We start from the raw sequence: 26,190 nt of genomic DNA on the forward strand, positions 1-26,190 counted from the left end.
GTCATTGGAGTGAAAAATCTAAAGAACTAAATACAGCTGATCCACTGCCTCATGCTGCTGAACCTGGGAGTCCTCATGTAGTTGGCAGTCAGTAAATTCACTAGAAGCACAATGGCTACTAGCACTGTTACCACTACCTTCTGGATCATTGTCCTGGAAACAAAAAACAGAACACATCCATGGAAATCACCCTTTATCTTGAGAAAGGAAGGTCATGCATTCACTGAATTTGTAACATGTTTACTAAGTTCTCAGGTCAGCTCAATAGCTAGAGTTCCTAGCTCTGAAAATGACTGGATATCTGGATCTCAGGATAACACTTAGTGGGTGAAAACAACATGGGTCTGGACTCTCTATTTTACTGGTGTCTGCTGTAAATCCTTCTCTACTGGTTTTCTGTCAAGACACTGTACTTTCATACTAATTCAAGATCTTCTGCTGACAATAGCGTCAGTCCCTTTCACATTCAGTTAGATGGTGTGAAGCAGCCACGCACACAAAGCAACAGTGCACTACAAGGAAAATGAAAGGGTCTTCCCGTATTTACTACATTAAGCTTGCTGCTTCAGCAGCTACAGGTATACCAACTCCAGGACCCTACCCTGCAGTTTCAGCTGATCCAGCCTTTTCAGCCCAATCTGGGTTCAGGAGACGTTTTTTTCCTCGCATGCAGAGCTTGGATTCCTGCCTCTGAGTTTACAGCGGAAGTTGGAGAGGCCTTTTCTATACCCATGCATGGAAACCAACCCACACAGGATCCCTGTTCTTTCATTAGCTGCATCCCTGGGAGACAGAGGGAGTAATTAGAAAAGTATCTTCCCTTTGTTTTGGTTCTCCACAGAGACTGTGAGACTGGGTGAAAAAAAGATGTGAATGGTGTAGTCCTAACCAAGTTCCACATGCATAAATGCCCACCCCAACTTCCTGCCAACAATTTAATGGAGAAAGAAAAATGCTGCCAAAGTACTGAGCAAGAGCAATTTGTGGGAGTCTATACCAGATCTCACATTTGTGTCATTTTCTAAGTGCCTGGACTGTAGTGTTACAAATTCCTAAGGGCTCAAATATAAAAAGCTCCTCCTATGCTATTTATGCTCTGCAGTCTACAGACCACAACAGTGGCCAAAAATAGGTAATCTGTTGACCATGAAACACAGATCATAGCTGGTTTTGGTGACTGAACACCATGAAAGTCCGAGTTTCTCTTCAACACTAGAGATCCATGTTACTTACACATTTAGCTTCTGCTTGTGCTTTAACATCAGTATTGATGGAAGGCTCCACAGGTTTTGGCAGCTCTTCTTGAAGCAAATCCAGCTGAAGTGGGGAGCTGCCTCGTGAGCTACTCAGCTGTAGGGCCCAGTGATGCCGGCCCTCTTGCTGTTCCTCAGTCGATGTGGCAGAAGAGGCTGGAAAGGGCTGATTCGCAGAGTTTGGGGCTACTGCTGATGGAGCAGGAGGGGGAGCTAGAGGTAGTGTTGTGCATGGATACGAAGAAGGGGGATAAACGTACTGAGGGCTAGGAAGAAAGGCATATTGAGGCAGCTGAGAATACATGGGGTAACTATGAAAAAATACAGCCATAAATGTGCCTAAGTTTGGGGGATAAAGTGCTGGGAACGATGGTGCTTCACAGCATAGCTGTGACAATGACGTTGGCTCAGGTTTTAATGAGTGAAGGGCAAGCTCCTCTCCTACAAGAGAGGCTGGAAAGCTAGATCGTGAATCTGAATAGACAGGAAATCCCACAGGAGGAAATACATTCATACTGGAGGAGCTCTGACAGGATACTTCTGAGGGAAAAAATGACTGTTTCCGAATTGTTCTCTTCTCACGTGGAAGACTACATGTATTTCTATTTTTACTACGAGAGTGGCTATCTAAGGACTGTCTCTGAGGTTTCTGGCACTTGAATTTTCCATGTTTGCCTTTTTTGCAGCTAGCTGTACTCCTCTCCAGTGAAGGGGAATCTCCTAAGGAGGAAGAAAAATAGACAGTGAATTGATAGACCCAAGAAAAGAAAAGTATGGAGAAACATCCAGATAACTAAAGTGTGGCTTATTCAAAGAGATGATTTTCTTCTGGATAATTCTTCCATGTACTACAGTGGTGGACTTGTTGATATATCAACAATATTTGCCTTCGTATAATCAATTTTCTTATATTAATCCAATCAGATCCTCTACAGTTCTTCAGCAGAAGGCAATAAACTACTTGGGATTTGCAGTATTTATTGCAGTAGTTAGGTGCTTTGTGAAAAGTTTAAGAAAGCAACATTCAAGATGGAGCAGAACTTCTGTATGGGCAATGCCATTGTCAGGACTTGGCAATTCGAACAAAGTATTCTGTTTGCAACCGTAGTAAGGTTCTCACTAAATCACACAAAGGAGAACATGAGCCCATTGCTAAGCTGGTCTTTAAAGTAAGTTTAGTACATCTTTATTTCTTAAAGGTGCTGCCTACCTTGGCCACAGGAATGTCCATTGTTACTTCTGCTACCCTGTTGAAGGTAAGTCCTAAATGGAGAGAGCAAGATCCTCTGGTGGAACTTGTCCACGTAGTTCTGCTCCTCCTTTTGAGTGTGGGCTGACAAAGTCTCTTTTGTTAGCCCAACAGGCTTTAACTCCTCAGGCACCATAATGAGACTCAGAGCATTCACAGGAGGCAGTTCCATTTGTTCATTTCCAACAGCAGCATCCTCCATTGTAGTCACTTCTTTGAAGAAGGAAGAAAATAAATCATTCATTCTTTGCTCTGACCTTCTGGTCTCCCATGATACCCAGAGCATTACACAGAAAATAAACATGTCTGAGCTACCAAGCAAATAGAGACTGCAGAGGTGCGGGATGGAACATGGGACCCTTTACACTCAAATACAGTTATACTAACACGAACTGAGCAAATTACTTTAAATTACTTTGAAGTTACAGAGGCGTTTCTTTCTTCGTACTTTCTTAGTATTTAACTGCAATTGTTCTCATTTTTATGTTTCTTTCTGAATTAAGATCAAGTAATATTGGCCCATTAGTCATTTTAGGTTTCATTCACAGTTGCTGAACAACAGCATATTGCTTTGCTTGAGATGTGTGCAATGAAGCTAAAGGGGAAAGGAAACAGTTCAAACTTTTTGAAAGTTTATATCAAATTGTATTGTATTAAAAGGTTTTATAAAAACATTGTAAACATTTCCAGGCTCAAGTTTTCTTCACAGTGTCCCTAAAAGTACCTTCATTGTATTTCAGAGATCATACATTCATGAGAACATGCTTGACTTGAACAAAGATTTCCCACTGCATACTTTAGTCTGAAGACATTGTTAAATTAAAAAAAATAAATAATAAATTACAGAGTCAAGTCAATGTTTTCCAAGAGCAAATAGTACCTGATTGAGGGTGTGGAACGTGCACTATAGTGCTGCTGTAACTGCACTGGCTAGTGGCAGATACCACACTTGGAGACTTGGACAGGGTCAGGTCTGCCAGAGGAGCTCCCACAATGCCTGCAGTTGTCTGCTTTTTCAGCATCTCTTCCCAGCCAGCAGATATTGGAGTTTGGGAATTAACTGATGAAAAGACAGCAGTATCTACTGGTAAATGACAACATTTCTACACGGAATTTCTGTCCAAGCACTACAATTGCTCTGAAATCATCAAATATGATTGGTTCAGAAGGAACCACTCGCTATGCACACTGTTAAACAAGACAGTCTTATAAATAAATAAATATAACATTCATACACAAGTGCGAATTTAACATGCACTTTGTTAAACATATATTCAATACATAAATGTGCCATATATGTTAAATGTTTAATACATAAATATGGAATAAAAATAAAGAGCAAGAGAAGGTTTATTTAGCAACAGCGAACAGTACTTCTTATGATGCATTCTAAGTTCAAAGACTTATTACTGTTGCTTACACTTAATTGTATGATTTGGACAAATGAAGCAGATTACTTCTACCTGTAACCAAAATATTTGTGCCATTTGCGTGACAACAATTTAAAAAACAGAAAGAAACCTTGAAACATACAAGAGCAGCACATCAAAAATAGATCATTGCATTTCCATGATGATTGTCAGTATCCCTTGCATTACCTTCCAATGCCTTGAATTCCTGCTGAGTTTGCTGGGTTTTCTTGTCGTCATCTGAAGATGATGATGATGTATTTGTAGAAGATTTACATTTCCTTTTCAATACTGGAATACTGCAGCTCTCTAGATATCTGAAATACAAGTGTATTACAGGAAACTCTCCCCACTCCATTTTTTTTATCCAGTTTGTTGAGAGAAACAATTGAACAATCCAAACTACAGGTGCAGGTACTGTTAACTAGCATTTGAAATTCACTGCAGGAAGCTCTGAACATACACTTGCCTTCCAAAGAGTATTTTAAATAATTATTTTATTAATTTTCTGTTTCTCTTTGGGGACTTACCTTATCTGTTAGTTGGAAACAATTGAAATTTTTCCTCAAACATGCATTTTTTTTTTGGAATATTCCTGCTTAAGCACAATTATTGATATATTCACATTTTGTTTTCAAAAGATGAACATCAACCTCTAAAGGTCAAGGATGTACATCTCTCAGATTTAATAGAAACAATGACACTTGTTCATAAGCAAAACTGCGGTGCTCCTTTGCTTTCGTGGAAAAGCATTAAAGCTAAGCACAAAACTGAGGTAACCATGAGCATATGCGCTTTACTGCAGTGACCAAAAATTCATGTTCTCGATAAAGCAAGTGAAAAAACGTGCACACTGACTTGATTTTTTCACTCATGTTTTCCTTTACGCAACCGCAGAAAATAAATACTTTCAGTCAAGCATTATATTATCAAGGATGTTTCAATCATTAAAATGTCTAATAGTTGGTAATATAGTTCATATATATGTATATATAATAGTTGACTGAAGAATAAAATTAAAATTTTAATTACCGTAAGAGTTTTTCAGACACGTTCCATTTTTCTTGAGAAATGCGATAAGGATACCATTAACATATTTAATGCAGAAACATTCCAAAATGGAATTTTAAGTCAAAACCCTGACAGTCTAGACCAATGCAAACTGCTCCCATTGTTAACTTCCATGAATTAATCTTAAACCTGGATCACTGTAATTGCTTCAGAATTTACTACCTGATGATACTATCAACACAATTAATCTGCTGATAGGAAGGAACAAGTGGAGTCCTCTTTGAATCATCATAAAGTATATTGCCTGGTTCTTCTGTGCTGTCACTTCTCACTCTCTGGAGAAAACAGGAAGCACTGTGCCTCTTCCCTAGAAAAGAAGAAATTCTCAAAGACTACTCTCAAAGGTATCTAACCACTACTTCCAATGACACACATACAGGAACACACCATCTATCACAGCACAGCTCTCATTACCAAGTAATTCTGCATTTTCACCTCAATTCTTACATTTTGAAGCAGGGGAGGATGAAGAAAAAAAAAAGGGAAGCCCCCCAAAACCTTAAACATCCACTAAGAATAATCTAGTGATCACAAAGAAAAACACAGAAAGAAAATAGTATTTAAGAAACTGATTGGAACTGAATAAAACTAAAAAATACAAAAGAGCTAAAAGATGCATGCATCACATCTTATTAGATTTGTAAGTCAATAATATTTCAAAGGCTGTCAATTGTAAACAAAACTTCAATTAATATTCTTCTCTGAATTTACACATCACAGGATCTGATCTGTTATTTAACAGTAATTTCTAAGTTTTTTGTAACTTAGATACACTGGTCAGAATAGTATATAAATGTAACTCATAAAAAATATCACAATCCAAAATGTTTTCGTACAGATTCCTATCATCTTTGGTGAAGCACTCATTCTTCTCCATGTATTTGTGCTAGGCGTTAACTGGAAAAGTGGAGCAGAGCATTTTCCAGCCTCTGGTCTGTGGATTGTTTGAGAGTCCACAATCAGTAACTAAGGGAAGCTTCCACATTAGACTTATATTTGCAACAAACAAGTGTACATTTTCACTAGAAAGCGTTAAAATAAAAAAGTCTATTAACTTGGAGAGACAAGTACATTCTTCCATATCCCAGGGAGCAGTCATTCTATCTGCTGAGTTAACAAAAGCAAACAAAACATACAACCACACACACACAGAAATGACTACTTCCTGGATCTAAGCCATGTTAAGATGCTAACTTAAGTGCTTCAGTGTAACACCAGACAGCCAATGTCATGGCTCCAGGCCTACAGGAGTTTATGTTAACTTAGAGATCATAATTACATTAACTCACCTCCTAGCATTTCTGAACTCATAGCCTGTTCATTTCCATTCTGTGGCTTGCTCCATGATGCAATATACAGCTGCTGCCCGAGATTCTTTATTCGGTTGACATCTGCACATACTTGTTGCAAAGTTATCTTGAGATAAGTAAAAAATGTGAAGTCAGAATAAAATGAATAAAAAGAGGCCATAGGAGACCACTAAGATGGACTTGGGTTCCCGTATTCTCCTAACTGAAAGGGAGCAGACTGTCAGCCTGAGTCTGGTATCTATTGGAATTTTTAATTAAATTAACCACGATAATTACATCGAGCTGTGATAAAGATTAAACAGCCTCATCATTTGAATGTTTTTATACTGATGCAAGCCTTGAGAGAGCACTAAGTTGACGATTTACGCAAAAGTCTCAAAAGGAAATTAAGTTATTTAAATGCTTGTTTTAGGACAGGATTGCTTCCACTCTCTTCTACAGAAGTTTACAATACACCTCTAATATCCTTTTTAGGGGAAGAAAAGGGAAAAAATCTAAACCAAACAGAGCCCCTGTCCACCCTGTGTATCAACACTCTTTCTAGTTGCATGGTTCTTCTACCTCCCTTCTCCAGCGGTCCTCCAAAAACCAGCGGTCTATAATTGACCAATTTAAGTACATGTAGCTTGAACATAGCTGTATGTTTCCACTTCAGTAAAATTCATGATGTATAGTGCATATGTATACAATAAGCATTTTCTACCATGCAGGCACTGACACATTTAAATACTTACTGGTTCTTGTGTTTCGTCTGCACAGTTCCCATTGGAGTCACTCGAAGACGATATGCTGATATAGTGTTCATAAGAGCCACTGCTACCAAGGCTATCATAACCACTGGAAATGCTGCTATGAACTGGCTGTATTAGTGGAGAGGGGAAAAAAAGAATCATTCTCTTAGAGATTAAAGAGAAGGGAACAACATAATTTGCAACACATAACTCAAAGTAAACAACAACAAGAATAAATGAGAAGTCAGTGTTGTTTTGTGTTCCACCACTTTCTTGGGAAAAATTTCTCTACCATCCTCAAAGCTGTTTCAGGATGCAGATTTAGCTCTCAACACAAAGACCTGGCAAACAGGTCAAAATGTTTTTCTAATCAGGGGGGCCACCCAGAGCTAGATTTTTAAACCTGGCACACAAGCCTGTCTCCAATTACAACTTTCCTTTCAGATGCTTTAGAAGATCACCCCCAAAGAAATTTGCTAAACAAACTTCAATTTCTTTAGCCTCTCTCATTCAAAAGGCCAACCACTATTTTGAAATTTTCATCATCTTTACCTGCAGAAGCAGCTTGTAAATCTGTCCTTGCAATTCTCTTATCTCTTTCTCAACACTGCTTGCTTCTTTATTTCTTGCAGCAAAGACATCTTCATTCAGAGGGCTTCTAGAGAGCCAACAAAATTTCACTATTAATTCTAATTTGATGAAGAAAAGGTAGCTGTAAGCAGAGTTAGAAAATATTTGTTTTTTTTTTTTAAAGTATCTGTATTTCATTTTGACTTTTTCCCTGAACCAACACAAAAGGATGTCATCTGTTCCAGCAACAGCTAAGCCAGGGTAGTGAGGCTGTGATATGAAAGCAGTGCTTCTCATAAAGCCCCAGGATTTGGAAAAGACAGAACACCAGCACAATAACATGAGTTAAGGTTGACAAGCATCTACCCCTCTGCCTCCATCACTCATAAAACAAATTCACATTCTAGAAAGCCTTGAAGAAAAGATCACTGAGAAGTCAAAAGGCCATCCCCAAACATCAGCAACACCAGCTCTAGTTCAGTTCAGTTCTACAACTGACTTACGTTCGGACTTTGTGTCGGCCAATGATGAACACCACTTTTCTGCTCCATGGATTCACAAAACTGGACCAGCTGGTATCCAGTATGACATAATCCCCATTTTGAGTACAAAATCTAATGGGTAAGTGTTCGAAAGGGGACTGGCCAGCAAACTTCAAGACTGAGCAAAAACAACCAAGAAACAAGGTTTAGTTTACATTGTGACACAGCAATGAAAGCACAAACATGCAGGACTGGAGAAGTCTGGAAGTCTAGTTTTGAATTTGCTTTGACATCAAATTGGTTGCTTTAATTTCTTTATTTTTGTCCAGACTAGAAACCAGTCACACAATAAAAAATACATGAATGAAAGAACGTCAAAAAGAACAAAAATACCTTTTAAGCAAACTGTACTTACTTTTACGGTGAACAGCGATCATCAAAGGACGATCTTCTGGATGCAAATACATCAGCATGGATGTTCCAATTAAATCTTGAGGTAAGTAACCCAACAAAGGCACTGCTCTGAAACCGAAACATGTTATCATTGATTACAATTTAGTCTTGAGTATTTACATCCCTAAACCGCTGCTTGTGAGTAAAGTCCCCGTGCATGATCCACAACAGCTTGAACTAAAGCTACAGAACATTTTCCAAACCATCTGATAATCTTCCAGTGCAACGTAAACACGTAAATACCAATGACAAACATTTTTGTTCTTGGAGATTTAAGTCACAAGCAGTTTTGTGCTTCCATATATGGAGGGAAAAAAAAAAAGGGGGGGGGGGGCGATCATGAAGAAAGAGGTCACAGGCAAAATGAGAAATCTGACAGGGATGCTGTGAAGTGGGTTGTAAGAACACTCAGGTGTTTGCAGGACGCAACTTTTGTCTGGCCAAATCCATTTAAGCCAGCTCAGTGAAACTGCATCTTTGCATTGTAATTCTTCACAGTTTTGCATGATGTGGGTTTTCCACTACTTGCATTACCACAGGTCCCTGAAAACTGACTGCAGTTCTGTTCTATTTTACATTTTTAGTTAAAGGAGATTATGTTCTTGGAGTTTTAGATGTTTTTCAATGAGAAAACTAACACAAATAATTACTGAAAATTAACACAAAACTAATTTGTTTCATTAACTACTGCCAACTTCACAGTTCGAATAATTTACCTGGGTTTCCAGCTGCATTCCGAGAGGACTTTTTCTACCTCTCCATACGTACCTCACCATTCTTAAGATTCAAATCTCACCTATCATCTATCTCAAGAAAAACACATCCTGGAGTGTGAGTGGTGGTGAAGATTCTTTTCTCCATAGGAATTCGAGGAGCTAATTGAAAAAGAAGTATTTACTGAAACAGAAAATATGCATTAAGACAGAAAATCTAACTTTTGCTCATGACAGAGCGTTATAGGCTCCTGAACTTTTTAACTGTTCACGGCTTTCTGATCAGTAACTCAAAGATATGTAACAAACTTTTAGGTGATATAGACTTCTCCAAAATATAAATGTAGTGAGAAGAGGTCAAATGTTTCAGGACCTATCAAAGGCGCATATGTTTTGGATACACATGCATACGTGCACACACTTATATGCTCAAAGTTAAAATGGCCGCACTACAAAAGAACAAATTCTAAAACAAATGAAGCTGACTTTCATATAATGTATTTTCCTATTGGCTTGTTTTCCACAGGACTCTCCTGACTTGCCTTCATATCCAGAATGAATTTTCTCAGCCAAAGCTAAGCAGCAGGATTCTGCATCTATGTGGACCGAAGTACACACGTGGACCAAGTACGGGGTGATTCGGAATGGGTAACAATGCTTTTCTTGTTCTTGATCTTTACCACCCCTGAGAAAAAGTAAAAGGGATTTACACATTGATATCAAGGCTCAAATGCTTTACGCCAATGCTGAAAACCCTGCACAAGGACATTATGCAGAGCACACAGGACCATATCATCAGGAAGAATCTCCTGAGGTCCTAGGCACAATCCCATGCAATCACAGGCCAGCAATTCAGCAGTACAGTTGCTCCCCTCAAATCCAGTATGTACACTGCCTCCAGTACACGCACTGAAAGACTGTTCCTGAATGCCATCACCCTAATAGTTAAAGGCCACCTTCCAATTCTCAGCCCACCTGAGAACCAATCATTTTTACTCAGGAAGCCCACATAGTTGAAAGGTTCTGTTACATAAAAGAAGGAAACGTTATATGAAAACATGAAAAAAAAAAAAGTATTGCAAAATGTTTACGCATCCTACAGTTCCCCAAAGTAAAACTGAAATCTGCCCTGCTGAACTCAAGAGACTTGAAGAGTGATTTTAGAGCTCAGGTTTTTGAAACATGTGAATGTAACAGTGATCTACTGGGAGGCAGAATAAGTATTACATCTTCTCCCAACCATCACTATGAAAAAGATATTCAAAACATCCTGTTGGGTATTAATATTAAACACAGTAAGTCATTTTTGTACGGAGTTCCACAAGCTCACAACGGTCAGTCATAACAAGAAAATTGCTGCCTGTGTCCAATATTGTTCCCTTGGCCCAGCCTTCATAAACATAAAACTATAACAGTGTACTTACCTGATCCTGCAGAAAAAGGATTTCACCTGGGCATATTCAAACAGAGAGTCTAAGAAGAAGAACATACATTGAAGGTATCAGTTCATATCCTAAAAAAGGTCACACCTACTAGAACTATTTTGAACTCTGCATTCTCCAGGCTTTAGGAGCAAGACTAAAGTCTCACAACCTTCTCTATAATAGCTATTGATTTAGCTGTTCAACTGTCTGTTACTACTTTATATATTCTTCTCTCTTGTCCAGCCCACTCGCTTGGAGAAACTGCTGACCTGGAGCTAAATTCAGAGGAAATACACATGATCTAAAAAGCTTTTTCTGGTTCATTACCATGGAAAGCAAAGACTAAAATTTGGGAACCATGTACTAAAAACCATATACAACCAAGAGGTACGGGGAGAGGGAAATTCAGCAATAATTCACAGCAAGAAAATAGCAATAGCTCCACAGGGGTGCCACTGCTCTGATGGACAGGAATATGACTGTCTTGCAAAGTTCAGGAATCCCTAGCATGTTAGCACGAAGGAACCCTCTGATGTCTCACATTCTTCTGTAGTGGCAACTCTGGACTTGCCTATATGTATTGGTAGCATAAGCATTTAAAGCAAACAACTATTCTATCCAAATTCTGTGAAGACAGAAAGACAGATAAAGCATCAAGTCATACCCGTTTGATTTTCCACATTCCAAAGCGGCAGGTGGGACTGATCAGTATGTGTGTAGAACACACTCACATCCTGGGGGGCAAGCAGCTCCACAAACCGGGAAGAGTCCAACACTTTCTTCTTACAGTTTAGAATAGATGCTGCCTGCTTGGAAATATGCACTATGCGCCCAGAAAGCAGGGAAAACACAGCCACAAAGGTATCCTGGAAAACAAACGTTGTTAAACGAGATCATGGTTGTGTCTAGGAAACAAGAAAAAAGAAAATATAGGTACTTTTTCACTTGCTTCTGTTGGGTATGCTAAGTCAGCTTTGATAAGCAATAGCACTGACCTACCATTACTAACACAAAGATCTGTTTGAATAAAACTTAAAGTGCTTTTCGTTTTTACACATTCTGTTTGAAAAACATACATGGAGACAAAATGGAAAGTGAAATAGCAAATGATGAACTCTTGAGTGTTACTGAATTCCTTACACTGTTTTTTGGAGTGTGTTCTGATGCAACTGTCACCAACTCTTCTATGCTGTATGTCGTCATATCCGTCTGAAACACTCTTCGATCATTCAAGGCCTGGAAAAACTCTTTGTTTGCTAATTGAAAAAAAATAATAGGAAAAGCAAAACAAACACAAGGATGTCAGTAAGGGGACAATTTGAAAGTATTTCTTACAGCACTCGTATTTTTGTCATCTTTTTAGGTAAAGCCCAAGCTGAGATGAGGAAGGTCTGTTTAATGACAAAGGAAAAAGGCATAGTGATTATACTATTGGAGTGACCTATTTATGTTATAGAAAAGAAGCACAAAAAAGCAGAAGAGACAGAATGTGATGGCAAAAGAATAAATTTAGCTACTTAGTTTTGTTGGAAAACAGACTATCCAGTAAGGTTTTGAGGTGGGACAAGAACGCTGTTTTTTCAACACACATGGCAAGTTATTAGTACACACCTATTTGCAGCTGCACCCTGAATAAAAGAGAAGCAGTAAGTGGACACTTAAATACAAAAGATAACATCATGATTAAAAAATCAATGGTTCAAAAAGTTAATTCTTTGCAGGATAAGTAAAATACTTTCCTTTTTTTCAATGTTATCTGTTGCCAGATGTATCTATTCAAAACAAGCTGCTTTATGGCTTCTGCACTTCCATTTTTTTCCACACTTACCTTGGACCTGTTGGACACACTGCAAAGCATAATTGAGAGCACTGATTGTACTGGGCTTGCTGGAACTCCTTTTATCTTCAGGCAAACACTTTTTCATTTCCTGGATCATCATCATCAGGTCTTCGTGAGACTGGCTCCAATCCAGCTGATCACTGTAAAACCAAGGTTAGACTGTGCTGGGGATTTCTGGTACAGAAGCTTTTTTTCCCTCTCACAAAATTATTCACTAAATTACCGCTATATGGGCTTAGCTTCAGATTCACAAAATGTCAGAAGACCACCTAATGTCCATTCACTGTATTTGCTGTTGTATCTTGCTGACTTCTTTGCTACCTAACCATTTCTTCTCTAACCTTCCTCCTTTTCAATTCCAGCACGTTACAGATGGCAAAGGCATTGCAACCAAACTTCTAGCTAAGATGTTTATCAATTAGAAATAAGCTGATATTTACTACAGATTTGTCTAAATCTTGCTGGTATTAAAATCATTAATAAATGCTTACTCTTTATGTAAGTGAGTCTTTCTAGTTTTGAAGTCTGCATCTGATTAAAAACAATTCACAGGACCATAAGGTCCTCAAAATACACCTGATGCAAAAATTTCACTCTTCACATGATTTATGAGCCTTCATTACAACAGAGCAGTAGGACCCCGCAGCTACAAGGTTATTAACAAGCAAAATCTCCCACTTCTTAGTTTTACTTATTTCACTGGCTGAAACAGAAGCAGTCAATACCCTCAAAATACAGAGGGATTCTAATCTTACAGGTGAGATACAAACAGTTATTTTAACTAACTATTGTCCTTTTGGCATTTTATTAGAAACATATTGTCACTACGTAAATCACTAAAGAAGCTTAACTATTACGTAGTAATTTTACACGTAAATTCAACATTGCATGAATTATGACTCTCAAATTGTTTAAAAAAAAAAAACAACAACCAACCAACCAACCAACCACAACAGAAGCACCTCACTGAACTTCTGAGCATTCTCAAAAAGCATTATTTAATTCTGCTTTACTACTGCTAAATGCAATCTTTAGAAGCCACAAAAGGTTTGTGGACATATCCGGATCTGCCAATCTATGTATCTGACAAACAGCTTAGGAGGAATCATGCAACAGCAATCTAACCCACACCTGAGTCTATTACAAACATCACGGTTTGCAATGCACGCGAGCTTCCTTGGAGGACTGAAATAATTCAGCCCTGGGAAGAGCTCTGAACCACAAATACATCAAATCCTCGGTCCTGATGTTAGCTCTCTGCTTAAGGACGTTAATTCAAGCAGCAGGACGGTCAGCACGCGCTGCCAGGAGTTACCTGTTGTTAACTTTGCTCTGCCTCCTCAAACTCCGAGCCGAACTGCCGCTTGACTCGCAGCAGCAGCAGCAATCCCTCCTGGATTTGGGTCCGTCGCACCGCTTGCTACCGGAGCTGGCTCCCACGCGTGCACCGCAGCGGCACCCCGCAGCTTCCCGGTGCTCTCCCCGTGGCTTCCCCGAGCCAGCCGCGTTGCTCGCCGCCTCCTGCCCGCTCCCAGCGCCCGGCGAGCGGCTGCCCCGGGGCTCGCTCCCGTCCATCCCGGAGCAGCGAAGCGCTCCGGCACCGGGACATCGAACGGCACAGCCGGGCTCGCCAGCAACCTCACACCCCTTCCCTACAGGGCAGAAGGTCCCGCGAACCCCTCACCCCGAAAACACCGGGCGCGAAGCCCCTCTCCCCCCGCCGCAGCACCCCCCCACCCCCCGAGGTCAGCCGGCGCCTGGGAGCTCGCCCCGGGGCCGCCTCCGCTCCGCCTTTCCCGCGCCCGCCACCGCGATTCGCGCGCTTACGTAAGGCGCGCCGCACGCGGCCCCGCCGCTCCCACACACCGCGGCCACGTGCGCCGAGCCCCGCCCCGCCCCCCCACCCCATACAGAGACAGGAGGCGGGAGCGGGTCCAGAGCCACTTTATTGGCGGGGCCGGCGCGCGGCGGGGGCGGAGCCCCGCCCCTCACGTGCCGCCGCACGCGGCCCCCGTGCGCGCGCCAGCCCCGCGGCCACGTGCGGCGCCTCCGCCGCCGCCGCCACCCCCGGGGCGGCTCCGGGCGAGAGCGGGGACCGGAGGCACTTCGGACAAGGCAGGGGCGAGCCCCTCTGAGATGGCACCGAGCGGGGGCAGGCAGGAGAGGAGGATCGAGGAGAAAAGCCGGCCCCGGCCAGGGAGCCTGGCACCGCTCCCAGCATCGGAAGCTGTGAGAAGCACCACATCCTCCTCGCCTGCTCCGTGCTCCCCGTTTCCCAAGGCACTGTGCGAGTGGCGGGCTGTGCTGGTTAGTATTTGTATTAGGAGTGTCTTAAGGCAACCAGGTAAAGTTAGCATTTCAATAATCAGAATAGTTTTGCTTTAAACAGCAGTAGATGGGCTGAAAACACAGCAGGTTTGAATTGGAGAGGCTGAAGACAGGCACCTTCAGTGGACTGGAATTTCTTCCTGTAACTCATGAAAACGCAGTCCAGACTATAAAAAGAAGAAAAATTGAGCAGTGGACAGTCTCCTTCAGCCCTCTACCGTAAGTTGTATTTTAAGAATTTAAGATCCTAGAGATAGGTAAAGAGGGATTTAAGAGTTTTCCATGCTTGTTTTCCTGCTTTTAGTTTTCCCATATTCTTGTGCACATTTCTAATCTAGGACTACGTTGCTGGTCTTTGTTACCATAACAAACAAACAAAAACGGCAGTTTTTATTACCGTATTACAGCACAAACACAAGTTTTGCCCTCTCAAATAGAGTACATACTCTAGAATTCAAAACAGAGGCTGAGCTGTGTGCTCCCCAGCTTACTGTTCTGATCCAGCCTTGGTACCATTTCACCTGGCAGTAGCAGAGTCTCTGCTTGAAAGAAGCCTGCCTAGTATGACAGGACCTACTGCACTGAAAAGGATTCATCTAGCAAGAAACTGGGACAGGTGGGACAGTCAAGGGAGGGATATGGTATTTCTCCTGCAATACGCAGCTGTAAAAACAAGGGCATTCATAAGCCAGTGGAGTTCTCAGTTTCACACTGCACAGGTGTTTGAAATTCAGCTACTGGGGCTCTTACAGTGGTCATTTACCACCCACTGCAAGTCAACAATAGTTAAAGTGGTCATTGAGATTTTAAGTTTACATATATGCCTTCATCTCAATATCTCAGCTTTCTTTAAGCTTTACTAGTCAGTGAATTAATCCTATTTATTCCAACTCTAATAAATACCCATTTCAGTGAAACTTACCAATAATGATGATGATGATAAAGACAACAACAGCTATCAAAATTGCCCACATCTGTGAAGAAAGTCAGACAACACTTACTATAAGCTGTACAGCAGCATTAACAGGCCTTTAGGGTACAGGAAAGCAGCCTTTGTGAAGTACTTTTGCTTTGTGGGGTAGATTTAACATTGTAATTAAAACTTTCAGTAAACAGTTTTTAGTTCACCATTATCACTTAGAGATAAGCTGTGTAACACAGGCAAATTGGAGTACACCAACAATTTCTTCTCCACTATGCCTCCATCCAGAGCCCATTTCAGGTGACCATAAAAGCAGGAATAACAAACTTCAACATCATTTCTCCTCTTATCCTACACCACATTTTCCCATTGTCTTTGTTGCTCACCAATGAAGACTCCAATCTTTACCAATAGCTACAACTATAGGAGACTGAATGAGCTCTTTCTGCAGTCCAGTGCTTGCTTGCGTATTAACGCAACCTATGCATTTTTTGCCTTTTTACTCCTGCTCCCCAACACCTCAGATTATTGTAGTGGTTCCCTGTGGCCATTACCATCTTTGACAGTGTCTTGTATCAAGCAGCATGGCTGGTAATCCAGCTTTTGGTTGCTTTACCTAACCACTGCCATGTTTTAAAACTAACAAGTAACACTGGCTGAAGTCCCTGTTACTTCTGCCATTTGAGATGCTGTTAGTTGTGATACAGAATATTGCAAGTGTACAAGCCATGATTACCTTACAGTTCTTCCACCAATACTTTCTTTTCAGCTTGGCTGCGCTGGTCTCAAACTGGGAAGCTCCTGCTTGCAGTGCATCAGCACGGTCATCCAACTCTGACAGCTTCTGATCTCGTTCCAACACTTTGTCCACATTTACTCTCATGATGTCAACAACCTACATCAGGAAGTTATCAGCTTTATCAACTGCAGGTAAAAAACATGGTGCTCTTAATGTTCTCTAAGGAGTACAAGCTATTGCCTTTTAGGATACTGAAACAAGACAGACTCAGGAATTTAGAAAAGACTCTTGAATTCACCTGCAGCTGGACGTTTGAGTGTTAGTACTGCCAGTTGTGCTGGTATTCCCTTGAACCTGGGAAGTAATTCCTAACTAGCTCCAGAAGGAGCTGAGGCGTATAAATACAATAGTCAACCATACATAAAAAAAAATCTTGTTGGTAGCCAGGCTGGCTTTTGGCTTACCCCAAAGACTCAACATGCCATATTTGGAGGTGAGCCTTCTTTGCTACTGTAAAGGAGAATCTTTACAGAGAGCAAGCTTTATCTTTGCTTAAGGCAATCCATCAAGCACTGAGTTCACAACTAGCATTTGGACACTGGTACCCACTTACCCACTCCAGCTGGATTATTATTTAAGAAGTTTTCAAGAGTTAAAGTGACAAGTATAATAAAGAAAGCTGAATGATACTAAGCTTCACCAGGTTATATAATGACTCTATAACGACTGACAAAAATATCTGTTCTAGTTACAGTTTCCTAAGGAAAAGGACTACACTGATAACAAACTAAACTTTTACCTCATCCACTTGATGTTGAGTCTGCTGAAGTCGACGATTACTGCCAGCAGCCACATTTGAGCTTCCAGGAATACTGGCTGACCTGCAGTAAGGAAAGTCATCAGTACTCTGCTTCTCTTTTTACAGATTGTTTTTAAGTTGATATGCATAGAGTATACAAGTCACCTGACACTCCTGAAAACAGGAAATTTTGATCCTTGAAATAAACACAGGGAAGTTTCCTTTTCTACTGGAGAAGGGATGCTTTAGCAGCTGACTATGGGTGTAAGTCACACCACATGCCAGATCTCCTGCAAATGAATTGGTTCATGTGCTAAAAGACAGTAGTGGCTGGCTAATGTAACAGTAGTGTGCTAATAAAGCACATGACAACTCCAGTAGTGGTTCATGGGGTTCAGATATTCAAGAGGTTGGGCTCAGTGGTGTTCCCCCCCTCTCAGCACAGACACTAATCTTCAAAATAGTTTACAACAATTAAGTACAGAAACTTAATGGTTGTTCTGTTTATGTGCTCTTCTTGTGGTTGCCTGCTTCTTTTCTTTGAAGCAGTTGACATTGAGCAATAAAAAGCACAAGAAATAAAAGGCATTCAGCATGTACAACAGTTTACCTCTGTTTAGCCTGAAGCTTATAACCTCAGGTTGTACCTTTTTAACATGGTACAACATTCCACGTCTTCGTAATTGATGCCACAGCTGCTCGTGGTTTCTCAAACCATTTTCACAACTTTAACGACTTTTTATTTATTTATCTTCTAACTACCTGCACTCATGTTGTTTTCCATGTTTTCAATTTTTCTCCATCACATACACGTACAGTTGAATGTCACCTGATATCCGGCGGACTGGATCTGAATGTTATCTGTCTTTGCACATTTGGACACTGGATTCAAACTTACATTTAAAGGAAACAAACATACACAAGCACCCAGCCAGGTAGCCTCTGACAATGCTCAGAAGCAGTCCATGCTCTAATGACAAAACAACTCTTGGGTTTTGGCACTTCAGTCAGCCTTTCATGCTGCTTTAGTGCTAGTCCAAGGCTAAACAGACTCAGAAATAAAACTACTTCCTGAGGTTCCAATCACAACAACCCAGCCACACGAAACCAGCCTCTCATTTCCTCAGCTGCACAGCCAGTGCTTTCCGCGAGGACCCCTGGGGCTGGCAGCACTCCACGCAGCTCCTCACAAAGCCTAGGGACAGGATGGGACAGGATGCCCCACCCGAGCAGGAGGCTGGCAGCCCGCCCGGCCCGCGCACAGCCCAGGTTATGCCTGGGCTCGGCCCGAAGCGGGGCCGCTCTGAGCAGCCTCCGCCCAAGCGCACCCAGCGGCCTGGGCCAGGCCGAGCCGGAAAGGCCGCCGCGCCCTGAGCCCGGGCCCGCTGCCACCCACCCCCCGGGCCGGCCTCCGCCACCCCCGGCCCTCTCCCACCTCCCCCGGCCGCGGAGGGCCCCCGAGGCCCGGCCCGGCCCGGCCCGGCCCGGCCCAGCGCCCCCCGCCCCGCACTCACATCCTGACGGCCGGGACCCAACGGCAACTGCGCGCAGCTCCGGCGGCGTCCGGGAAGTGACGCCACGGGCGGGGCGGGGCCTCTGGGGGGGGGGCGGGTGCTGACGTCATGCTCGGTGACGTCAAGGTGGCCGTGTGTAGGCCGGGCGCTGACGTCATGCTCGGTGACGTCAGGGTGGCCGCGTGAGGCACCTGAGGCACTCGGCTGCTGGGGGCCGGGCACTGCCGAAATCCGCCCCGGGGGGGTTCAGGCGGGGCGCTGCAGGCAGAACTGCGCCGTGAGGGGGGGGGCAGCTGCTGAGAGGCTGCCTGGAGAGCTCGGCCCCGTGCCTGTCAGCGCTGGGGGGCATTTGGGTCATGCCCTCAGGAGTGCCCCGAGCCCCGCAGTGTACCTGGGCTCATTCCTGAGACCTCTCTGGGTTATGGCAGTCCTGGACCTGGCTGGGTTTCCGTTACCGTTCGTCGCAGTCCGTGTGGTGCCGCAGTTCCAATTCGTGGCCGAGGCGTTGATAACACACCGATGTTTTGGCTGCTGCAGAGCAGGCCTGCACAGCGTCAAGGCCTTGCTGTGTTTCTCATGCCTCCCCTCCGCAGCAAGCAGGCTGGGTATGGTGGGAGAAGGGCCCAGCTGAGCTGTGGGATCCGCTGTGCATGCAGGCAGCAGTGCGTGTGTGCCTTTTCAAGGTCTCTGTCTGCTGGTGGGAGGTTATGCGTGATTGCCTTTGCATCCTTTCTGTATTTTTCTTTCTTTCTTTGTTTTATTTTTCCTTCATTTATTATGCCGTTTTTATCTCCGTGCCTTTTTTAATTTATTTTTTTCTCCTCACTATTGCTCTTACAATTCTCTTCCTCTGGGAGGAGGGGAGAGGGAAGGGAATGAGCATTGGGTGGGTGTTTAACTTCTGTCTACCTAACAACACCAAAGGAGAACCCAGGAATTAATAAGCAGGATGGCAATACTGGACTTCAGGAGCAGACTTTGGCCTTTTCAGGGACCTACCTACTTGGAGGAATCCCATGGGTTAGGGTTCTAGAAGACTGGCGTGTGGGTATCCAGGAGAACTGGTTAATATTCAAGCATTGCTTCCTTCAAGCTCAAGATCAGTGCATCCCTATGAGCGAGAAGCCAAGCAAATCCCTGAAAGGTGATGGAACAGCTCATCCTGGACATCCTAGATTAAAAGATAGAGTGCTACTTGCAAGCAGCTTAAAAACACATTCTAGAAGAAGAAACATTTTCAAGATTATTTACAGTGGCTAAAGGAGTATGTCACCCTTTAAAACTAGAACAGAAGAGACTTTTAAAAAAAGGCACACACTTTGTATGGGGAAATTTTCTTTGTTTTTAATTTACAGCAGAAAGAATATAAAGCATTCAGAAAACATTTTCCATATTTTAAGGGCAATTCAAAACATTTTGCATGGTTCCAGCAGCTGAGTTCTTCAACAGATCCATTGATTCAGTGATGCTTTACATGCACGGTTACAAAAATAAAACTTACAAAAGAGAAGACATCTATACTAGTTTTACATGCAAGTCTTGGGGACCCCCCGTTGGGCACCAGCTATTGTGTGGAACTGCCATAAGCGTGCATCCAGAGAGGGGGTTCATGTTATATTTTGTATTTCTTTCACACAGTATTACTGCTGTTAAGTGTGTTTCACAAAGGAGCAATTCCATTATCAGAAGACAGAAGATTTGGCTCCTGGCACTTGGGAATTTGAGTTTTCCCGGGAAGCTGCACTTATCTTCTGTGAAAACACAAGTTCCACAATCAAGAAAAGGGTGAGCAAAATCACTTCACTTCATTGGGAGTCTTTTCAACTCCCCAGTGATACACTGAAGGGTTATGACCCGACACAAGAAAGCACTTAGAAGCTGTACTTACCTTCAAGCATGCAAGTATTTCTGTTGACCATATGGAATTGCTTGCATGCCTAACAGCAAGTACATGCTTAAACATTTGGCTGAAGCAGAATCTAGGTTAGTAGATACACCACCAGGCCCATGGATCTGGAAGAGTAATTTGAAATAGCTCTGTATATTACTGAGTTGTTTTTATAAATATAGGGAATTAAAATATTTCCACTGAGGTCACTACTCTTGTTAGGAAAAAGATCAATTCTGTATCGTCACGTATTGGTTAATGGGAGCAACATTTCTGTTTCAGAATGTCAGAGTTATTCCAGTATTAATACAGAGCATTTCTTGTTCATCCCAAAGGAGATTCTTCTTGATTTCCATTTTTGTGTGTGAGGAAAATTTAACATTTAAAGTCCTAAATCCATACAATAAATTGAGTCTATAAGGCTGTCCACAGACACAGTGTGAGAGCCCGACCATTCTTTTTTACTTTTTTTTTTTTTTTTTTTAAATTGAATCAGGTCATAAAGCAGCAGTTCAGAAATGTACAAGAGAATGAGCTATAGCACATCTACTGTAATTCAATGCTGGCAGTGAAAAGAAGTAATTAAAAACAGGTACAATTATAGAAAAGGCACCAAGAGCACTGACCCCAGTTTTTTTTTTTTTTGCCACAATCTTTTTTTTTTTTTTTTTTTTTTTTTTTTACTCTTCTTCTAAAGACACCAGTTTAAAAGTTTCTTACGTGTGAATATTTTTAGGCTTCACAACAAGCCTTGTGTTTAAACATTGCAGTTGGTGGCCGGGATCGAGCAAGAACAACTATTCCAAAACTAACAACCTCAAATTTACACCAGTCCATTCAGAAAATTTACACTGCCACTAGCAAACCAAACACAAAGGAACAGTTTCTGATCTCAGACACATGTACATAATCCACCAGGAGTTACTTCCCTTACATTCCTGTGTAATCAAGATCAGAACCTTGTTCCTATTGTTGAGAATTTCTGACAGTTTTAAGTTAGTACTTTAATGAAAAAAATTAATTTCTTTGGCTCCTCACTATGTGGAAATAGCAATATACCATGACACCCCTACAAGATCAGTTTGCATCTTTTTTTAACTTTTTTTTTGATTTTTTTTTTTGTGCAATTTTTATTACATTTTCTGACTTCCAGCAGGAGATATGAAAATGTGAAACATATTTTCTACTTTCATACTATTTCTTTTTTTTTTGTTGTTTTTCATTTTATGTTCATTCTAAGTGTTCTTTATTGGAGTGAGTGTATGGTGTTAAGCTAGATACGCTTTTTTGTACTCTTATGATTATCTGCTTTGCAAAAGTAACTTAATTTTCTTAAGCAATATTAGCATTCACATTACTTGGCACCATTGGCAAAAAAAAAAAAGGGGGCGGGAAGGAGGAAGAAGGAAGGAATAAATAAATGAAATTCAACCAAACCAAACTCCTGGTAGCCAAAATCAAATGTAAACATATCTTTTTTTTTTTCTTTCTTTTTTTTTTTTTTTAAAGTAATGTTGCTCTGCCTTTTTTTCCTAAGTCTAAATACAGTAGCTCTTTTTTGCCATTTAGTCATGCTTTAGCAAAAATGTTCTTCTAAAGAACATTTAAAATAAAGTTTCTTATAGTGAAATAAAGTTTTTGTTTCATTTTACAGACCATAGCCACTAATGCTTTGCTTTTGTTCATTTCTTTTTCTTGAGTTCATGCACATATCTCTGTTTTAATATATACAATATGTACAAACAATACATCCACACTCTTCTCGTTCATTCAGACAAAACTATACAAATAATAATTTTATCTTGCCAAGTTATTGACCCTTTATGAATAAAATATTTAGTAATTAATCAATATATTCCCTTTCAAATATTTTGTCATTTTCCATTTCTACCTTCTATATATACAGAAACTGCCCAGATTTGATGAAATAGCCAAAATAAGAAATTTACTGGCCAGAATGCAGCACCACTCTGATCTTTAGGTGGTATAAAATGTCCAGGCAACATATGTATGTGACTCTGCAAAATGACAAGAGGTTTGACAGTTACTTAAGATAAAAAGCTACACGTCTTACAAATTATTTTAAGAACTTAAAATAATAGCACATGAAAGTAAGGCTAGAAAATAAAGTGCTGAATATGAGAGAAAGTACATGACAATTGATATGTTTTTGCAGGTTCTAGTAAAAAAATACGAAAAAGAAACTTTTTAAAACTTGCTTAAGTTACTCTCTCTGTTTCTCATGCATTACCCGTTTATCTCATATACCAACCCCTTCTGTAAGTTCCCACGGGATGTATTAAAAACCTGCAGATTTAAAAAGTTGCATTAAGTGTGCTGTAGAGATTTAAAAGAAACACAAAGGACAGAAGAGCGAAGGAAATGAGGATGCATGGACCCAATAAAGATGTACTGATCTAAGCCCCTCCACTGAGACTCTCAAAGCTTCAGTTTCTTGGAGATGACTGACAAGTGCAGGAACAACATTCTTGTGTTGCTTGTGCATTCCCACCTTTTCTTAACAATATTTTTGGTATAATATTTGTACAGTTCCACATGTTGTTCAATACAGCCCTATATGAAAAGGATAAATAATCGCTTCTTCCGTCTTGGAGAATGAAGCAACTCACAAATTCTTCCTGGTGTCTCTTTTTTTTTTTTTCCTATGATCCAACAGAAGATTGAGTTCCAAGATGTCTTGCTGAACAAATTAAAAGTTGTCCATGAAAGTGCAAATGCAATGACCAAAACATTACTGTTAAAATCCTGCAGATGGTATTTCCAGAACTGCAGTGGGTATTTTTGTTGTTGTTGTTGCATGTCTCTGCTAAAAACAGAAAATGAAAACAGTCTGAAAAGCAATGTCACATTGCTACGGGATGCTGCTGTGTGTCTTCAAGTTCCTTGGCCTTTTTCAATTCTTTCACTCTGAAAAAAACAAAGAGGAGCCACATAACATGTCTATTCCAAAACTTTTTCAAGATAGAAAAATCAAAATGATTCCTCCCTTTAACCTCCAGTGTAAAAGAGCCACCTCCCAGAGAAATGACAGGAAGGTACTATGCTCCTGACACTGTAAACAGTTGGAAGCGCATGAGGGAACAGTAGAAATCTGAGAAAAATCACATTTGGAAACGTATAGTAATTTCTAGCTAATGAATTTTCATGTTACATGTAAATACAGTGTGACTCGTGGTATTGTTCTATTTAATTGCCCTTTTTTTTTTTTTTTCTTTCTTATCAAAAGATGAAGAGAAGTGGATAACTTCAGTCCCATCACATGCCTTTCCTCCTTTACTGCAAGGGAAGACCCGCCCTAAAAGGAGTAGAAGACAGCTTAAGTTAAGATGATTTAGCTGGGTATGTACATGCCCAATTAATCTAGCTAATACTTCAAAGGACAAGTAACAAAGGCATGGTGCAAAGAATCATGTCAGAGCTGCAAACCTATGAAACAGAATCCAACTAAAATTGATTTAATTTAACAAAGTCTAAGCAAATATACTTTAGATACTGAGATGTCAAAAGAGCTAAGCAGCATGAATGCCAGTTTGTAGCCTTTTTAGGTACTCATACATTATCTTTTGTGTCTTTCACCAGCTTGGTAATACAAAAACATGATGAAGGCTGTAATCTGACCTCTAGATTTGGCCTATAAATATACCTCCACTATTTTTTAAATTTATTTTTCTGCATATACAGTTAAACATACTCAGGAGAAGCTGGTTGTTTTTAACTCCCTGGTTTAGATCACTCAAAGCTCTATCACTCACAGGCACTATGTTAACGCATGAAACTGGGGGAAACTGGAGTCAATGAAGAAATCACGCTGACCAATACAAGTAAGGTCAGACCTTTGCTGCTTACCTCAAACTGTTGGAGAATATCATGTCTGGAAAGGTAGAGGGCTCTGCCAGTCTAAATGCACATGCCATTTTCAGAGCCTGAAGACGTACCTTTAAGAGGCTATGGCACTCTTCTGAAATCCAAGTCAGGCAGAGAGAATGTCTCAATACAGCTCCCTCAGATGCCAGGAGGCACTCTGATCTTCAGGCTGAGGAAAGGGCAAGGCAGCAAGCAGTAACACCAGTTCTGATTTCCTATTTGGGTACTGCTGTGCCAAGCCAAAATTCCTAATACAATTTTACAGTGAAATTTTCTGAAAAATTCTGGCTTTATGCAAGGTACTGTATAAAAGACCCCGCTGACATGAGGGGAGTGAGCACTTTGGTGTCGAACAAAAGACAACGAGCCTGTTTGCTCCTAGTGTGTTAGGATGTCTTATGGCGTTACCTGCTTAACTCCACATCATCCTTTCATTAAAGGAAACATGAGGTCTGTTGCAGTGAACTGAAAATGCTCGCAAATGACAAATTGATCATTTTTAGTATATTTAGTTTTCTTTTTTTGTAACAGAAGTCTATCTTGAAGTTATTAATGTTTCCGTTACTGCACCACTTAGAAGCAGTTGACCAAAATAATTGCTGTGCTAGAAAAATGTATGCATCTGTGCAGTAAATTATTTTTAATGTTTAGATTATATACATGTTCAAGATACCATCCATTAATGCATGATTTGCAGTGCAACTTCCAAGTGTTTTCTGTTGCACTTCAGTACCACAATGTAAAATCAAACTGTTATTGTAGATCTTACTGAGAACATGCACGTTATTTAAGCTGGTGGCTCTTTCACCAAGACATGCTATACCTTAGTTTAGCACTTCAACATGCAAAGTCTATGCTAACAAAGCACTTTTGCAGGAAGAACGCAAGACATGCTTTGCTGCGAACTTCAACCTACAGCATGCAATATCTGTACTGGTGCAGACCTATTCAATCTGTTTAACTGGAACAGAACATACATGCCAATGCAAGTTAATTACTATACCACTCAACAAACATTTGCACTAGTACAGATCTATTGAGAAATATGCAATGCTTTCCTTGGTCAAATGTGTTTTACATTGGTTTGCAGATTTTCAGGCTTATAAAAATTTTGCAAGTGCAATAATAATTACTGCTTAAAAAACAAACAAACAAAAACATACTAGTAACCTTACTGTAGGGAAATTCAATACAGCCTTTGAAAATCTGTCATGGGTACCATTACTGAAAGATGCTGCTTACTATATAATGGCTTGAAACAAACCATATATTCCAGAGCATTTATAATCCTATGCTTCAAGATGATGATCATCCAAACTTACGAAGTTACCACATTTGCTTTTATTAAACCAACCTGTGTTTAGTATACATAATTGGGCAGTTGTTACATTAAAAGTGGGAGTGCAGGTAGGTATAGGAATCATTTATTTGTATAGTGTACTGCACAGTAGGTAGTAAGACCCACAGCCTACAGCTGTGGATCTCTCATCCTCGCTCTGAAGAGCAAGGTCCAGGGAAGCCCTGGGCTGGCACCAAGAAGCCAGAGAAGGTGGTCTCCTCTCTCCTGGGAGCAGGCTAAAGGCAGCCAGGCTCTGCAGCATAGGACGGAC

General features: G+C 41.0%; 3 protein-coding genes across 4 annotated transcripts in view; all 3 read right to left on the reverse strand.

Moving 5' to 3' along the window:
• Window positions 1-452: 452 nt before the first annotated feature.
• Window positions 453-14,173, reverse strand: PER3 (period circadian regulator 3). The gene is made up of 17 exons (XM_084300364.1): window positions 13,821-14,173; window positions 12,494-12,645; window positions 11,806-11,921; window positions 11,330-11,531; window positions 10,666-10,714; window positions 9,784-9,926; window positions 9,325-9,403; window positions 8,491-8,597; window positions 8,097-8,253; window positions 7,576-7,681; window positions 7,027-7,152; window positions 6,272-6,398; window positions 5,145-5,289; window positions 4,101-4,228; window positions 3,383-3,562; window positions 2,464-2,715; window positions 453-1,973 (listed from the first exon to the last, which is right to left on the reverse strand). Exons 1-17 carry the CDS (start codon window positions 14,078-14,080, stop codon window positions 1,213-1,215), a joined length of 3,090 nt encoding a protein of 1,029 aa, XP_084156490.1. The 5' UTR covers window positions 14,081-14,173; the 3' UTR covers window positions 453-1,212.
• Window positions 14,174-14,433: 260 nt separating this feature from the next.
• On the reverse strand, window positions 14,434-18,863 carry VAMP3 (vesicle associated membrane protein 3). The gene is made up of 5 exons (XM_084300286.1): window positions 18,808-18,863; window positions 17,294-17,375; window positions 16,492-16,650; window positions 15,756-15,807; window positions 14,434-15,000 (listed from the first exon to the last, which is right to left on the reverse strand). Coding segments are annotated over exons 1-5 (315 nt in total). The 5' UTR covers window positions 18,810-18,863; the 3' UTR covers window positions 14,434-14,980.
• Window positions 18,864-20,212: 1,349 nt separating this feature from the next.
• The window catches only part of CAMTA1 (calmodulin binding transcription activator 1), a gene marked incomplete at its 3' end in the record, with an annotated part of 330,178 nt that continues 324,200 nt past the window's right edge, over window positions 20,213-26,190 (reverse strand). The window contains exon 12 of one of the 2 annotated variants that reach the window (XM_084300276.1): window positions 20,213-23,623. In XM_084300276.1, the coding sequence (XP_084156402.1) occupies window positions 23,560-23,623 (64 nt within the window). The remainder of the gene's footprint in view (window positions 23,624-26,190) is intronic. The other variant, XM_084300275.1, reaches the window with a different exon arrangement.

The sequence above is a fragment of the Netta rufina genome, assembly GCF_964035555.1.
Source record: "Netta rufina genome assembly, chromosome: 22".
NCBI lineage: Eukaryota > Metazoa > Chordata > Aves > Anseriformes > Anatidae > Netta > Netta rufina.